This window comes from Pavona decussata, unplaced genomic scaffold (genome assembly GCF_977016875.1).
Source record: "Pavona decussata unplaced genomic scaffold, jaPavDecu1.1 SCAFFOLD_91, whole genome shotgun sequence".
NCBI lineage: Eukaryota > Metazoa > Cnidaria > Anthozoa > Scleractinia > Agariciidae > Pavona > Pavona decussata.
The window spans coordinates 3,294,233-3,311,561 of NW_028145508.1; the positions used below are offsets into that span (position 1 = coordinate 3,294,233).

Here is a 17,329-nt window from a genome sequence, read left to right on the forward strand (position 1 = left end):
CCGACGTCAAATCTCTCTGCGTATTGCTTATTATTATTCTGATCTTGCACTTGCAAAACAAATTAATTTAAACGCGGCCTTTTCTAAGACGCGGAAAAACAGTTCCAATTTTCCCCATGCGGATAAACTGAAAATTGTAAGCAGATTATAAGGCGTCACTTCAAGAACGTTATAGCAAGGCTACACTAGATAGCGGTTGCGTTTAATTTGCGCCTGATCCTAAAAGTGCTTGTTCTTTGAAATTTTTGAGGAATAGAGAGTTCTTACGAATGAGCACAAGAGCGAATGACTTCTACATTTTCAAGGTAAGATCCTTGATATTTATGGGCACGCTGAGGACTGCCCGCATTTCTTTATAGAATAGTTCAATTTCCCGTTGTCCAGTTGCCTAGGGAAGAAGTAAACGTCCTCATGGCTATCATTCAGAGATGAATGCAGCTAGTAGCTAGGGCGCACATTCATCTGCTACACCTTCCGGCACAGAAACGTAGGGTGGCTGTCCTATCAAAATTCCACAAAACTTATGCCTCCCTTGATAAATAGGACTTTTTTAAACTGGCCAAGACCTGTTTGGTCAAGGGTTAGAGTCGCGTCTGAAAGAGGGAACAGAGACAGCCAAAGCGATATCCGAAGCAAAGAAAGTATACATCTACATGGCGCAAGTGACGTGGCTAGTGTACTGAGAGGGAGGTCAAATCTATTTCGGCATCTTTGAGTGTCATTATTGACTTCTTAGCTGGCGAGGCCCAGCAAGGAAACCAACACAGAACCCTTAAAGTTACGCATGTGCAATTTTTCAATGACACACCCAGTCATTGACTCTGTCCGGGTATGGAAGCACCCTATAATTTATCATCAGTTACTCAAAGGAATTTTTAATTCAAGACCTCTTCAAGCTAAGTACGCCTTTACCTTGGATGTTTTTGCAGTTGTGGAAAACATCAGATTTTTCGGTCCTAATGAGATCTTATCTCGTAAAGTTTTGTATACTTTTTCAAGGACCTAAAAGATGGAACACCTATGCATATCAAAGCAGTTCCAAGTTTTCACTCTTTTCAACAACTTATGAAATCATTTCTAAGAGATTAGCAAGACAATGCAACTCATACCTAGCTTTAATCTTCAAGTAACAACACAAGGTTTTAAGTTTGTTTGAAATACATGTTCAGTTTCAGTTTCAGTTTATTTTTGCCATTATTTTTACACATCATTACAAGATAAATATAAACTAAAATATAAAAGATAAATAAATAACAAAAGAGAGATAAACATATGGCCAGGATGCCCATAGGGAAACCATTGGGGCTTGTACGAGCTACAGGATCCTCAAAAAAAATCACAACTTTAAATCAGGATTCTGTTTCCGGATGACCTGCATCCATCGTTGTCCATCTTCAGTTTCGAATGCAAATATAACCACTAGTCGGTGTAAGATAAATACAACGTGCATAGAATAATAATTATTGAATAACAACAGATATGAATACCTAGTTTTGTAATGAATATTTCTACTTAAGACGCCTTTTTCTGCATCCAATTTATTACTTTAATTTATAATACCTGGGAGATAAGCTCAGTAAGCTTCTTCAAGATCTCCTCGCTACTATTTATATTTATATTTACACCACAAATACTTCATAAACGTGTTTTCCTTCAGTGTAAATCCGTATAATTATGTTATATCTGCGATTTCACATTCATGTCTGCCTAGCTAATATAAAAGTTTTAATGTAATATTTGTCAAGTGTTATAAATTCGTAAACATGTTACCACTTTAAGAATATATATGTTTTTTAATTTGATTTTTATTTGTATTCTTTTGTTTCAATGTAATTTATTAGTGACGAAATAAAAAAAATGAAATGAAATATCTCTCGATCTTAAACTTTTGACTCAAAAGCTTCCTATGCTTTTGGCCGTAACCTCTGCTGATCAAAGTTCGGACTTGGTGGCTAGTGATCTCCATTTTAGACGCTTTTGCCCGGTTGTGTTTAACCTCCATTCCCTTTCTAAATCTGTTAGGACTGGCAAGAATTTGAAACAATCTGTTCATGCTAGTTGTCCTGAGGATAAAAAGCTTTGTGTTGTAGAATGCTGAAGGAGTATGAAAGTGGTATCAACATGAGGACTAATCAGTTGGCCAAGGGAATAAACTTTACCTGTCCGTAGTCATAACATAACATAACATAACATAACATAACATAACATAACACAGTCGATCGTTTCTGCTAGTACTGTGGCTTGATGGGTTAGGGTTTATTGCAGACAGCTGGTATTGACACATCTCAATTCAACCCTTATTCAGTGCGTGGAGCATCCGCTTCGGTTGCTGCCAGGGGTGAAGTGGTCTTGTCTGACATTTTAGTAATGGTTTGCTGGTCTTGTGACACAACGATCCGAAAGCTAGTCGGATAGTTCTAGCTAATGCTAAGCAGTGGAGTAGTCTTGGAACATGCATTCAGTTGTTACATGGAGTCGAATGTTTTGAAGTATAATCCCAGATTATACAAGGGACCGTAAATTCTGAAGTATAAGAGAGAGATTTAGCTTCGCGTTTACGGCTAACGCCAAGCGCGAAACGTCAAGCCGCTGTTTGTTCTAAAATGCATTAACTTGTGTTTCTCGTACTCCCTTCTCTCTTTTTCGTGTTTGCTCGATAGCTGTCGCCGACTGGGTGGAGATAAGCTTAAGCCAAAAAAGCTTCATTGTTTTTCATCAAAGAGAAAATGTCAGCTTGGTGTTTGCCGTTAACTGTAAACGCGATGCTAAATCTCTCTAAATACGAAAAATACGAGACGGAATGCAACAATGCCAGTGAATCCCACCCACACCATTTTCCAAACTTTTTATATATTTTTTTTTACGAGTATGCCTGTGTCACTAACTGAATAATATATCATTCTCATGTTTAATATCTCTTGCCCTTGGTTGTTACCGTTATAGGATTTTGGTTCAAATGATCACTTCAACAGTGGTTAAAAAAGTAAATAAACATTTGAAAACAATATTTACCCTGCTATAGACTATAGCGTTTTCTCAGTCCTTGTTAAGTTTATTTGAAGTCCGAGCTTTGTTTTCAATTTTTAGCGGAATTTACATCATGTCTTGGAAATCTAAGAAATCAAACGGCGCGAAATGGATTTTTCCGCTACCCCGGAGTAAAACTCACAAATACTGACGCTAACAGCAAATGAAAACGTGGTCGCGAAAACCAGTCATTTGGTGAGTTAATCGAGCCATATTTCAGAGAAACTGAACTGCTAGGTCTCTCCGAGTGAATGCGAACGTTTTTGCGCCCGTGGTACCCGAGAGCATAAAGTAGAATTTAAGGGCCTGCACTGGTCAGCGGAATTACCAATAAAAGCTTAAGGGGAAGAAGTGAGTCAGTCAGTGAACGCCAAACCCGCTCATCACTGAACCTCGCTCCAACACTATGCGTCTCCACTAATATAATACAGCTAAATTTATAAACTATAAAATGGTGAGTAGTTATATAACAATGTTTAAATAATGCTATTTCTGGAATAAAGATTGAACATTTCTTAGAACAAAGTCTGAAACCACGATAACAAAAATATTTTCTCTATAAATCAAAATACTTGTACAGGTGCATATATTTGAGGAGATACTAAATGGCTGAAAAAAATACATAATAGCTACTAGAATCAACACTTTGTCGTGTAAACTAATATTTGGGGGTGGCAATTGCAACTGACGCATTTTTATCAAACGGTAATGTTATATTTGACGTTTTGGACAAGCTTGGGAAACAGACTCAAACATGAAATCTGGACGATCGCAAAAAATTTCATTTATTGTTTTCTTTTTTCCTCTTGTTATTCTGTATTGCACTGAAGACTGAAAATTGTTTTGAATAACAATCGGGGTACTCGACATCAAAACAGAAAAATATAAAATAAAGGAAGCTCAACTCGAATCTTTCCGGAGCTCATTTTGGCGGTGAATTATTCGTTGACAGTTCATCACATTAAATATTTTTCTTCAGATGTTAAATGAAGCTATCCAAGAGCTATAACTCAATTTAATTAAGCAGATATTGGCGGTGTATGTTGAAACGCCGGCGGTTAGAAGTATAGGGTAGATGTCTTGTTATTTTTGTGTAAGGGATAAAAATACGGTGTTGCTGCGAACAGTGTGATATGGGTAATGATAATTTGGAGTTCATGAATGCATTTCTCCTACGAGCCTTTTAACATTCTACTTTAACTGTCCAGCTATTTAAAAGAAACGACTTAAATATTTTGACGCGCGGGTGTTTCACAACAATATGATTTTATGCAAACACTAGTGATTGAATGTCAGTTCAACATTTTGAATTGCACATACTTAGAAATAAAAATATAATACCAGGGTTAGAAAACTTCAAATGTAAAAATAAAACTTGTTTGTTAAAGAAATATCACATGATTTATTGCACTGTACTTAAGTGTTTCTTTCGATCAGAAAAAATCTCCATATCATTGGTATATTGTACCATAAAGTGTTTCAGAAAATACCTTAGATGGCTCCCAAATTCACAGTTGCCTTTTTAGAAAAAAAGTTTCTTTCATGGTATCTCCGAAAAAGGTTAATTTAATAGGAACGGTGAATGAAAAGTTCTGAGTCCCCTTAAATGTATTTTTATGTATTTTTAACTTCGATCAGACAAAACGTCGGCTTTTTGTTTTAGCAGAACATTTCGGGTGCGTTCAAGTCACCTTATTCCGGAATAGGAATACGTACAACGATGTCAAGAAAACCTTCATAAGCGGTTTTTGGAATTACTGGAATACAAAATCGTTTTTAAATTATCATGTGTCAGCGAACGTTTGCAGAAATATCTTTCCAAATTTTAAAAAAGAGAAATCGAACAGCTATTCTGCTTACTCTTATTCCGGAATACAGTCAATATCGAACCAGAAACCTTAATTTTCAAGTTTCGTGTGAAACGTTTTAAAAGCAAAACGTGTCAATAGTGTGAATATTGGACACACGCCGGTGTTCATGAACAACTGAATAATATTCACACAATTCTGTTAAGATTTAATTAGTCAACAGTTATCAGTTTTTCTTTGGGCAAGGAAATTTTAGGAATTGAAATAGCATTCAACTGCGTGTTCGCTCTCCGAGAAGTGATTTGGCACTTAACCAGACGGAATTTGAGGCCAGGTCAAAAAAGTCTAATCAATATTTCTATCTCTAGTTTCAACACACTTTCTAGTAAAGCAAGGAATACTTTGAGAACCATCACGACCTGGGGGTTATTTTTAAATGTTTCTTCAAATTCTCCTCATTAACCTTAAAGAAAAAGAGACTGTGAGCTCAAGAGATTGAAGGAAATCTTCCATCGTGATTCAACCAAACGGATGGCACTTTTTTTTTTTGGATGGCATTCTAGGCCTGTACCGTTATGTTTCTGTCAGCTGAGCTACTGCAATGTGGCTGCAACATAACTTCAGCAGAAAACGCATTTCTCGTTTTCTCGGCTTTTTTGTTGTTGTAACATTTGAATTGTGTTAACAAAATATTCAGTTAATTTATTGAACCGAAAACTAGACCTTCGATTCAGTCAAGAATTTGTGCAATTAAATATAGGCAATAAAAGGTGTGTTCTTTGTATCATGGTTTTAAGAATCTAAGATAATCTTTTGAAAGGAAAACAACTTTATTCACAGCACGTCATAATTAAAGGAAATAAAAACTTCTCGGCTGCATAATTTACATGAAGAACATGATTCTATTTGGCGTGGGTATACATCGCTGTAGAGAGAATATCAATGTTTCGCTTGTGTTTTGTTCTACGCTCGAACTTCGCGTTCCTTGAACAGGAATTTCTTCAAAACCTGCCCAACAGAATCTTCGGAAACATCTAAGCAAAGGAAATCTTGAATCTGAAAAGAAAGAAAGAACGAAGGATTGATGGCTAGTGGAACTGCGCACTTTATGGCGCTATTAATAAGCCTCAAGTGACATTAAACTCAATCAATTTTGTTTAATGAGCCAGTAGGTGGAAATTCACGGGGGCTTTAGTTGGTAGTTCCCCAAAGCACCTGCGCTGTGAGGAAGCGGCAAGAAATCAAACGATTTTAACAAAAACAGACTGGAAACCTGTATTTTTTCTTGTGTGAGCAAAAAGTGCATTACCATTGTAATCCTAGAAGTTATTGCCTTTTTTAACGGTGTGCGTTTTTTAACGTGAATTTAACACCGCGTCACAGATGAAAGGAAAGAGCCTTGCGCTGATTAATGGCCGGCCGGAAGACACGCGGACCGCGCACTAGAAAGCCTCTAACGCCTACTAAAGCGTATTCAAATAATTGAATGGCCTCGTTTATGCAGGAAGTGCGTGTCAAATCTTTCGCAGAGATTTCCGACAACACAACAAGATTCATGATAAATATCAGCCAGCTTGTTCTCAGCAGCGTCCATTCCAAAGTAGACGGCAGAGGCTTCTCTCGAGAAGCGACGTAAGCAGAGGGAGCTTTATTCATTTGAAACGAAGGTAAGGTTTCTCATTGGTAGCCTTTGATGTTATTTTGACACCAAACAGTGTCAACTGAACATTTTTCTTTTCAACAAGTTTCAAGTCGCACTGTGTTTTTCTTTGTGCAATTTATTTCCAATAATAAGAAAAGTTTTCTGCGGCGTTGGGGAAAACCACTCTTCGCATATCCGCCATTTTTGTTTTTCAAAAACCGTCTTTAAGTTTAGATGAAAAGGAGATTTCAATCTCACAATATCGATAGTGAAGTTTAGTTCTATTCAGTTTTCTACCGCCTTACATTTACATGAGCAACCGTAGGTACTATGAAGGCGGTGGCTCATTTCAAACTAGCCAGAACGTTGAAAATTGAATTGAGCCTTTAAAATGACGTTGAAAGCATATAAATTCTGTTCAAGCCTATTCCTGCTAATCTAACTTACTTCAATCAGTTTAAAAAGCTGCTAATCTCGTGCTATTCCTTTTGCGAGAAAATTGTCTTCTTTTTTTCATTTCAATACTGCATTTTATTTTATCGCATTTAACCTTATTATAATTACATAGATTTTTTCCTTTTTCGGTGAATATTCAACTTGAAGGCGCATTGTCTTCTTCATTTTATTAATCATTCATTCATTCATTCATTCATTCATTCATTCATTCATTCATTCATTCATTCACTCACTCACTCACTCACTCACTCACTCACTCACTCACTCCCTCCCTCCCTCCCTCCCTCCCTCCCTCCCTCACTCACTCACTCACTCACTCACTCACTCCCTCCCTCCCTCCCTCCCTCCCTCACTCACTCACTCACTCACTCACTCCCTCACTCACTCACTCACTCACTCACTCACTCACTCCCTCCCTCCCTCCCTCACTCACTCACTCACTCACTCACTCCCTCCCTCACTCACTCACTCACTCACTCACTCACTCACTCACTCACTCACTCCCTCCCTCACTCACTCACTCACTCACTCACTCACTCACTCACTCACTCTCACTCACTCACTCACTCACTCACTCACTCACTCACTCACTCACTCACTCACTCACTCACTCACTCACTCACTCACTCACTCACTCCCTCCCTCCCTCCCTCACTCACTCACTCACTCACTCACTCACTCACTCACTCACTCACTCACTCTCACTCACTCACTCACTCACTCACTCACTCACTCACTCACTCACTCACTCACTCCCTCCCTCCCTCCCTCCCTCCCTCACTCACTCACTCACTCACTCACTCACTCACTCACTCACTCACTCACTCTCACTCACTCACTCACTCACTCACTCACTCACTCACTCACTCACTCACTCACTCACTCACTCACTCACTCACTCACTCACTCACTCACTCGCTTCCTCTTAAAGTAACTTACGTACTTACAGTATCAGGAGCTCATGGGCCCCTCACAGTAAGAGCTGATATGCCGGACAAAATCTCGATTTGCTTAATTAAATACAATGGGTGGGCAAGGGACTATCGAGGTTCAAACACGACTATCGGGAGTTATGGTAAATATCTATATGGTGATTGGATAGCGATAATGAGCTATAATGAGTGCATGAAAGAGAGTGACAAATAGACCGTTTCCGAGTTGCTTTGAACCTCGTTATAAAAGCGAAGCTAAGTGCAAAGTGTTTGTTAAGAAAATTAGTTTTCATTCATATGCAAAGTTTTGCACTTAGCCTCGCTTTCATAGTGAGGTTCACAGCAACTCGGAAATGGCCTGTCAGACCAGTTAAAAATCCACAACGCGATGAAGAGAAGCTGCAAATACAACAGACAGGCTGACAACAGAGTTTTTCACCAATAAATTAATAAAGCTTGTACAAATAGACGTTCGAATATGTAGAGTGACCAGACAATCAATTCTGCCGAACAATAATGTTTTGATGCTTCTATCTGAACGTTCTCATAGCGGGACGCTGAAAGCCACTATATAATAATAATAATAATAATAATAATAATAATAATAATAATAATAATAATAATAATAATAATAATAAAACATTTGCGTTCGACGTAGAAAAAACGCACTCCTAAGTGCGTTTGGAGTCGAGATTGTATGGGACAATCAACGAATGAATGGATCTTGGTACGAGTATCGGGCATCCCCGCAAATATTGCAGGGCGGATGACATCATCACCAACTTGGCAACAACCTCGTTCCTAGGGCTTTTCCCTTGTAAATTGGGAGGAAACCTTGGGATCTAGGTGGACTTGGCAAAAGAGAGAGAGCCTGGGATTGAGATCATCGAACGCACTCCCTGATCTTTGATTATTACTAGTAAAAATAATAATAATAATAATAATAATAATAATAATAATAATAATACCATGGCAATGTGGTTAATGGAAGGTGGTCATAGGTACCATAGGAGCTATGGAGAAGCTAAACAGTGCAATCCTGATAAGAGTATTAACTAGTTGAACCGTTCTACAATTAATTTTTCTACAGGGAAGCGCGGTGACATGATGGCGAAGCCCTGCAGTTTCAGAACCTTCATATTTCTCACCTACGCATTTCTCTGTTTCCTACACTCAGGTAAAATTACATACGACATGCAGCGACAGTATAATTATAGATATCTTTTTAGATTCTTTAGGGTGTAATATTCATTTTAATCGTACAATTACAACAGTGATTAATTAATACGTTTGTTGTGTTTCCTCGGACGAGCCTGTAGGGCGACTCCAAGCACAGACAACGAGTTTGGGGCTCCCTAAACGGCAATTATTTTGTTTGTTTGTTTGTGTGTGCCTTTTTTTTTTAATTTGTTTGTTTCGTTACTATGTGGGGTGTTTAGTGCCTGGGCTGCTTGTTCGAGAATGCATGGAAGTAAATAATGATCTCAATGCCTTTTAATAGAGCGTTTTTCAATTGTGTCGAAAGAAATTTTGCATTTGTTTTGGTTTTGGTTTACTATCCTCTTTGATTTGTTAGCAAGATTCACGCCATTTTTTCAGTCAATGAGAAGCAAAACTAAAACCAATAGTGACTTGCTCGCACGCGTTTTAATTTCCCGCGCTTTGCACCGGTCACATGTATTTGCTTCAAATTCTGATTGGTTCATTGTGTTGCTTACGTCAATTGTGATTGGTCAAAGTAATTACTTTAATTTTACGACAGTCAACTGAAAACTGCTCTATTTACGGCAATGTGCTGCGCTCTTACACCTTTAAGTGGACTTGCGGTGGTTACTCAAGAACATCATTTTAATCCTTTCAACACTACGCTAACAGTGAAATGTTTTTCTGGGGCCGGTTGTTCGAAAGCCGATTAACGCTAATCCCCGATTAAAATTTAACCGAGGTTTTAATCTCGTTGTTTAAAAGTGTGTTAATAAGCTAAGTTAAAAATAATGGTAAAGAAAAGTTCAAGTTAAAACCTAGCGACAAAAACTTTTTGAAGAATTTTCATTAATTTGTAATTAAACTGAATCAAAGTTCACGTTAACCCAGGATTAGCTTAATCAGGCTTTGAACAACTGTGCCCTGATGTTCTAACTTTTTGAGCGTTTGGAAATGTTGGAATTTATTTTCGAAGGGTATTCTAACGTTTGAATCTGTGGATAAAAACCCTCCTGTGTGAAGTGTAAACAATACCGTCCCTTAAACTGGGCATGAGGAACTTGTCCGTGCTTTTTTGTCAGTTACCCCTTCATGTAATCTTGCTTTCAGTGACTCCGAAGGAAATGGCTGATGAACAAGAAAACGATTCCGTGCCTAGTGGGGAAGAAATGCAGTTGAAGAAATGCAGTGAAGATGATTTGGAGGGATGTATGGACACAGTCCGTGTGGGCCGCCGGGATACTGCATCCGAATCAGAGAGACGAGTGATTGGCTGCAGGAAAAAGAACAAGCCTGTGATCTGCACAGTGTTTCTTGGGAGAAAAAGGAGACTCAGTAGAGGTGCTTCCTCGTTTCCAGAAACTTTATCGCGTCGAGATGGTGTTGCCAATCCATTAATCCGAGCTCTCAGAAGAAAATTCTGTTCAGGGGGCAAACCCGACATTGCCATGTGTCGCGGTCCAACAGGTGGGAAGAAAAAATACTTGAGGGAGACAGCAGTTCCTGAATTGAAGTTATACACCAAGAGCGATGACCCAAGCAAGGAGAAATGCAGCCAATTAGATTTGACTTGCGTGGGCAAACGAACGGTAGGCTGACTGCTTACTTTATGTAGTAATGAACGCACCATCCACCCTCCCCTATCTCCTAGTTAGAGGAAGCAGGGATGGTGTAGTGATGAGAGCATTCACTTCCCATCAGTGTGGCCTGCCGGTTCGATTCCCGCACACGCCGTCATATCTTGGTTAAGCTTCTTCTTCGTCCCTTGTTCCGGGTAGCCTTCTGTTTTCCCCTCTCCTCCAATTTATAGTTCGATCTGGTGAGTTTCCGGAGTTAGCAAACAGGTCATAATAAATTTGTTCTAAAAGGACCCATCTTGCCTGTCCGGGGTAGGGAGGGTTATTGAAGACACCACCTATCTCATGTACATTACCAACATGTACAAGATTTTATTGGCTTTAAAACTTTTAAAGACATAGCAACATTATATTCAGCTAGCAAGGGTTAGCATTGTTACATAAACAAGAAAAGCGAGGTTTCAATCTCATTGTCATTTTTTACTGCTGAATAGAGGATCAGCTATCGATAAAGACACCGCCTAAGTTTGAGGTTTAGGAAGGGGAGTAAAGGCAGAGACCACCATTTTTTATATGGTTTGGTTGGTCGCGTTAGAGTATAGTAGTTTTGACCACTCCCTTAGTGATCTGCGCTAAATACACTGACACTTAAATAATGTGAATAGCAGGGATGGCGCAGTGGTGAGAGCACACGTGTCCCAACAATGTGTCCCAGGGTTGATTGGTTTGTTGTTGGTTCTCGTCCCTGCTCCGGGAGTTTTTCCCCGGGTACTCCGGTTTTCCTCTCTCCACGAAAGCCAACCAACATTTCCAAATTCAATTCGACCTGGAATATTTTTACATTTTTTTTTTTTAGTGTTTGAAATAAGGGCAAGTTTATTTTACTCCTTGTTTAATACCATGCACGATCAACAGTCTAAAATCACAGTTTATTGCGAGGAACTTTGAAATGCCCGGCCAAGAAAGTAATTGCAGGGATTGAGCAATCGGAAATATTCATCAGTATCTGGAATACTAGAACAGAATAGAAGTCTGAAATCAAGTTCAAACCCTCCATAATGTGCAAATAATTTTCTATTTGACAATTTGATTTATTTTCTTACATGTGGATAGATGTCACTATGGTATATTGTTAGCTTAAATGTTTGCTTTTTACATCTGCAAATCCCAACTGGAAACATGTGTCAATTCCAAAGACAATCTTTGACTTGAATTTAGTGGTAAATTCTTCTGCGAATTTGTAATCTCACACCTGCAACACATTTGCTCTTTTACCATGTCACACCATAACGTTTTTCATTTTTTTTTTTTAAGTAATCATCTACAGTCTCACAACCCAGCACTTGTGTGTACACTGGATTGAAGAAGCGTTATCCCGCTGCAATTTGTGAATAGTAAACGATGTGACCTGGTGGAATTATGGGGTGATCTAATTAGTTGCACATATTTCTTGGCGAGAAGTATGGCAATTTTAAGACCCAAAAGCCGCTCATGCTTTTATTTTCTAAAAATATCAATGTGAATAAATTCATAGACCCAACGCGGTTCATGCCTTATACCTTTTACATGACATACATGACGTTTCTTTTTTTTTTTCAATCAGTCGGATTTTCTTATTGCTAATTTCCACCTTCAACATTTAAATTGCCTGTGTTAATATGTATAGGTTATTGATCGAGCGTGAGCTCAAGGTGACTGAGTATTGGCCAAATTGTTCTTTTTGAGTTTTTATGGACCGAGACAAAGCAAGATTGCATTGTTCGCGATACCAAGTAAACGGGCAACGGGTAATCCCGAGTGGGGAACATAGCTCCATCTTGCCTGCTCGGGTAGGCAATCACAGCGTAGGATTTGACTCATCTTGCCCAGCCAGCCATATAATGAACTGGTTTATTTTTCTGAGATTTGCTACGATTTGTTTGCAATTTTGATGTTTCGAGACAAGACTGTGTGCGTTTTCGGAGTTCACGTGTACAATACCTTTCCCTCTTAATTATCTGCGGTTCATGCAAATTTTCAGGCTTATATCCCAAAGGGAGGATTTCTAGGACAGATTACTGAATTTAGAAGGATTTGTATTGGAAGACGAAGTTTTGTCACCGAGTGAAACTCCAGTGTTTTATCTCACAAATCCTTGTAAATTTTTAAAATTTTCAAACTGCCATAAAATTTCTCCTTGCGGTTTTCTGGCCTGAAATTTGCGCTTCTTCTCATAATCTTAAGATTTAATTTCTTGCAGCTATATTGAATCCGTTTCTCTTTGATCAGATTAATTACGTAAAATTTAATTGAAGATGAGGCCTTGTCACCTCCAGGTCCACCTCGTCCCCAGGGCTTTTCTCTTATAAATTGAGTGAAAGTCCTGGAAACTAGGTTGACCTCCAGGTCTCAATTCTCAAGGATTCAAACGGTACAAAATCTCAGTGTTGCATGGCGCACCCCTGAAAATTTGTCTTCTGTTTAATTAAGACATGTCCTTTCCATTTCTGCAGTCTCTTAGCTCCAGTAGCAAGCTTATGACACTGGTTATGTGATCAGCTGTTGTAGAAGGTTCATTATTTGTCAATTAAGGTCATAAATGGCTTCATGATTCAAGTCATTTTATTTTATTGATCTCGAAATATCTGGTTACGGTTTCAATTGCCCTTCCTTCTAGAAATCACTTAATATTTTCCTCTCGAAGTTCAAGAGCAATTTTTTTAAGTGGAGCACGGGCACTTTATCAAAATAGCAGAATTGTCGTCAAGACGGCCCTTTCTGAGCCTAGCTACAAAAATCCCGATTTTTTCTGGAAAAACTAAAGGACTTTTAGAGATTTGGTTGAAGGTTTATTTGTTACAAAAAAAAATCTTGAAACTTGCAAAAATTTCGTCACAAGCGATTTTAATGCCCCCCTCACAGTATCGGTCAGCGCTTTTTACCCATAATCCAGCATTCCTTTGAGCTGTCAGTGAGTTCAAAACGGCGGGCGCAAGCAGAGCTTTGATTTGGCTGAGACTGAGGGAGCTAGCAGCATTACAGCGAGACTAAGTACTAACCATAAATGCTCCGAGTACCAGTGACCTAGTCAGAAAAAGAAAGATTTGCTTTTATTTTTGCGCAAAAAGCCTACCAAAGCCATAGAATTTTAATACCAGGTCACCCAGTTTTTTTTTTTTTTTAATATTATAGGATTTTTAGAGATTTAACGAGTGTTTATGGGATTTTAAAAGGGGAAACCGAAGATTTTTAAAACATTTTTGAAGCAATTCCGGAAAGATTTTTTAGGCCATTTTTCGGGATTTTTGTAGCTTGGCCAAGCCCTTTCGAAATTATCACTTTGGTTTGTTACCAGGTGCCTACTGCCGTCGAGTGCAGCCAGGACAAGGAAAGTTTCAACCCAGGATGTCGATGGCCAATACCAGGAAGAAAGTAATAAAGGTGGGTATCTACAAGTGAGATTTTGCCGATAGGTATCGATTGGTATTGATTGTTATCGATAGGCATCGATTGGTATTGATTGTTATAGGGCACCCAACAATAACATTATAACAAAATGGTTAAAAATGTTGTCTCCTATATTCTTGGTAAAATCTTTATTTAGACACGATGTTTCCATCAGGACTATACAATATTTAATTTAAAATCTAACTACCTAACTAAATTAATGTTGTAAATAGCTACTACAATAAGAGAAATGATAAAAACCTGCTTTACAAGGAAGCTGTGTATAAAAACAAAATAAAATTTATATAAAACTACTGTCAAAATCATAATTCTTCAGCTTAGATTTAAATTCATTAAGAGACAGCGACTGTCGAATATTCAAGGGTAGACTATTTCACAGTACAACTCCGCTGTAAGACAGACTTCTCACATCATTTATGGCCTTTTAAAAAGCGAATTTGTGTAAGCAACCACAGTTTGAGGTTCACGGATTCTTTACTTGAAAATCTAAATTGTCGAAAATTCTAGGGAAAGGAATCTTACTTCCCAAGTTACGACCTACTGTTGGCTTTTCAACTGAATGCTTGCTATAGCACTTTCAACTACGTGTGTGCCACTCCGAAAAAAAGAGGGGCTAGTTTTTTAGCGTTGCGAAGGTTGAGGTCACCTTTCGCTAAAAATAAACGCCTGTTTTTCATCACAATTTAATCCAATTGTTTTGTTATTTAAACATATTTTATTGTCGAAGTTTTCCCTAAGAGAAACTGAAAAAACTCATCGAGAGGGTTCACTTCGAAATAACATTGAATTGAAAATTTACATTAAATAATAATTAGTCAAAGTGGCAGCAAAACAAACAAAAAACAGCATTAAGCAATGCTAACAGGTGGAAATACACATCTAGGTACTTTTATAAAATCTCTATGATTCAGATATAAAAGACTGGACATGAAAAAATAGATCATTATTTTGCTTAGGAGAAAGTAACTGTGATCCAAACAGAAAAACTGATACTATTTGTGCTTTAGACATGGAAAACCATATGTCAGCAAATATGCGAGCAGCAGAGGCGTGTAATGTCTTTCCGAACAGATATTCCATGAAAACGAACTATTAGATGCCCCCCCCCCCCCCCCTCCCCTCATTCTAGTTGGCGCTTTGTCATGGGTCTCATGCAACGTACTGGATTTTCATCCGATAACGCGAAGGGCGTATGCCGCTCCTTTAAGGACGGTGCCTACTATTGTTACTGCGCATACGTTCTGTGCATCGCGAGATACTCAGGTTTCCTATGGGTGGTGCCTACTAATACAGGAATATTTTTGCGCGGTTTAAAACTATACGGAAAAAGTAGAACTTAGCAAATGCTTTTGGTATCTCAAAAGAAAATTGGGGGTAACCATGCATTTTTCAGAAAATAATTAAACTTCAATTTAGTAAAAAATCCCATAGATTGCTTTATATTTTGGCGCTTTTTAGAGATATCATTGCTTAATTATCTCTGAAAAATGCATGGTTACCCCCAATTTTCTTTTTGGATTCCAGTAAGCCTTGCTAAGATCTGTTTTTCCTGCATAGTCATAAACCGCACAAAAATACTTCGGTATTAGTAGGCACCAATGTATTCAATAATTGTTTGTCAGGAGCCTATCATCCGGAGCCTCTATCTCTCAAACTATAGGGGCCTTTGAGTTAACCCACACGTTACTACAGCTGAATATCTTAACAGAAACGTTTCTATTGGTCAGTTGCTCCAACACATTTTAAAATCTATTGTTGTCTTTGCAGGGTCAAGAAGTTTGTGGGGCTAACCATTGCCTCTTATTAACTATGGTGTTGATTGTTTTTCAGATCAAGAAGATTTGCTAATTGCCTAAGATTGACCTCTTTAGAGTTTGAAAAGAAGAAGTTAGAAGAACTGTGGATTTACCTCTATAATTAATATTTCCTAACTTTGTAACTTGTCGTCAAAGGACAATAATGAATAAAACCTGTCTTGCACAAATTTAATTGTTTCAGTTTTTTAAACACGAAGAATTTTCGTTTCTCTTTCTAAAGTTGGGTGAGGACTCCAAAAATTCAACTCTAGGCAATTTCATCTACATTTGACATTTGAAACGAGTTAAAACTGTAATCGCGGCTAAGCTTAAAAAAAACGCGAATTCATTTTAATAGTGACGTTTTCGCTGTTGTCACCGTCGTCGTTGCTAAAGCTCCCTAAACTTGAATTTATATTCAATTTCTCTGAGCTATTTCGCGTTATTAAATTACAAAGGACTGAAGAGGAAGGGTGGCTATCAAGTTGAGACTAGAGAACTTAAGCAACAACAACAGCGACGGGAAACAAAAACGTTTAATACTTGAACATATAACTTCATTATATTTGTGCTGCTTCGTTATTTTTTCAACTCATTCAACTTGTGCCAACACCGCGAACTACCCAGCAACCAAATTGGTAGGCGTGGCGTTCGATTTAAGAAAAAGAATGAAAAATTCACCGCCATGCGCTAAATTTCTCCACTAGGCCTTGAATTTGGTGATTTCACGCTGTTGTTTTCCAGAGAACGGCAAAGGTATGTACCAAAATTTAAGACGCACATGCAAAGCGATTGTTTTTCCTCATTAAACCTAAAGTTTTGGGACCCTCCCCGTCGACGTTGCTTAAGTTCCCTAACGTCATCCTGCGCTCACGTTTCTCTGCAACACCTTGAATTTAGTCATTTTGCGTTGTTGCTTTTTAGAGAATGACAAAGGTATGTACCAAAATTTAAAACTCACATGCAAAGCGATTGTTTTTCCTCATTAAGGTGGCTGAACACAGTTTGCGCGCACTTTACAGATTCTGTAAGTGATGCTATTAAGCGCGCGCTAGGGTTGTGGTACGCAAATACGGCGGTCGATAAAGTGATCCCTCAATTTCACATGAAATGAATAATAAAGTTAAGTTTTGATCCTAAATAACTTAGTTTCTCGTTTCTGGACTCTTTTTCTTTTCTCTCCGAGCAAAAAAGTCATTCACCAAGACCTTTTGCATGCTTTTCATCTTTGCCATGAAACCTAATTAAAGCCACGCATGCGCATTTGACCAAAAAATTGTGACTGGTTGTTTTCGTGGAAATGAACTGTTTTCTAAGGAACCGTTTTTTAGAATTCCCTGAAATTTGGCATGAAAATAGTTCCCTAAAAGCGTAACTCACCTACAAAGAGAAACCTAAATCTAACAGAGGGTATCTTCACTAAACATTAAAATGCAAAATC

At 38.2% G+C, this 17,329-nt stretch overlaps 1 protein-coding gene across 1 annotated transcript; it reads left to right on the forward strand.

Moving 5' to 3' along the window:
* The first annotated feature begins 6,371 nt into the window (after nucleotides 1–6,371).
* LOC146474253 (uncharacterized) lies at nucleotides 6,372–16,076 on the forward strand. The gene is made up of 5 exons (XM_085117543.1): nucleotides 6,372–6,502; nucleotides 8,956–9,042; nucleotides 10,179–10,657; nucleotides 13,980–14,065; nucleotides 15,923–16,076. Exons 2-4 carry the CDS (start codon nucleotides 8,970–8,972, stop codon nucleotides 14,058–14,060), a joined length of 633 nt encoding a protein of 210 aa, XP_084973669.1. The 5' UTR covers nucleotides 6,372–6,502; nucleotides 8,956–8,969; the 3' UTR covers nucleotides 14,061–14,065; nucleotides 15,923–16,076.
* The last annotated feature ends 1,253 nt before the right edge of the window (nucleotides 16,077–17,329 follow it).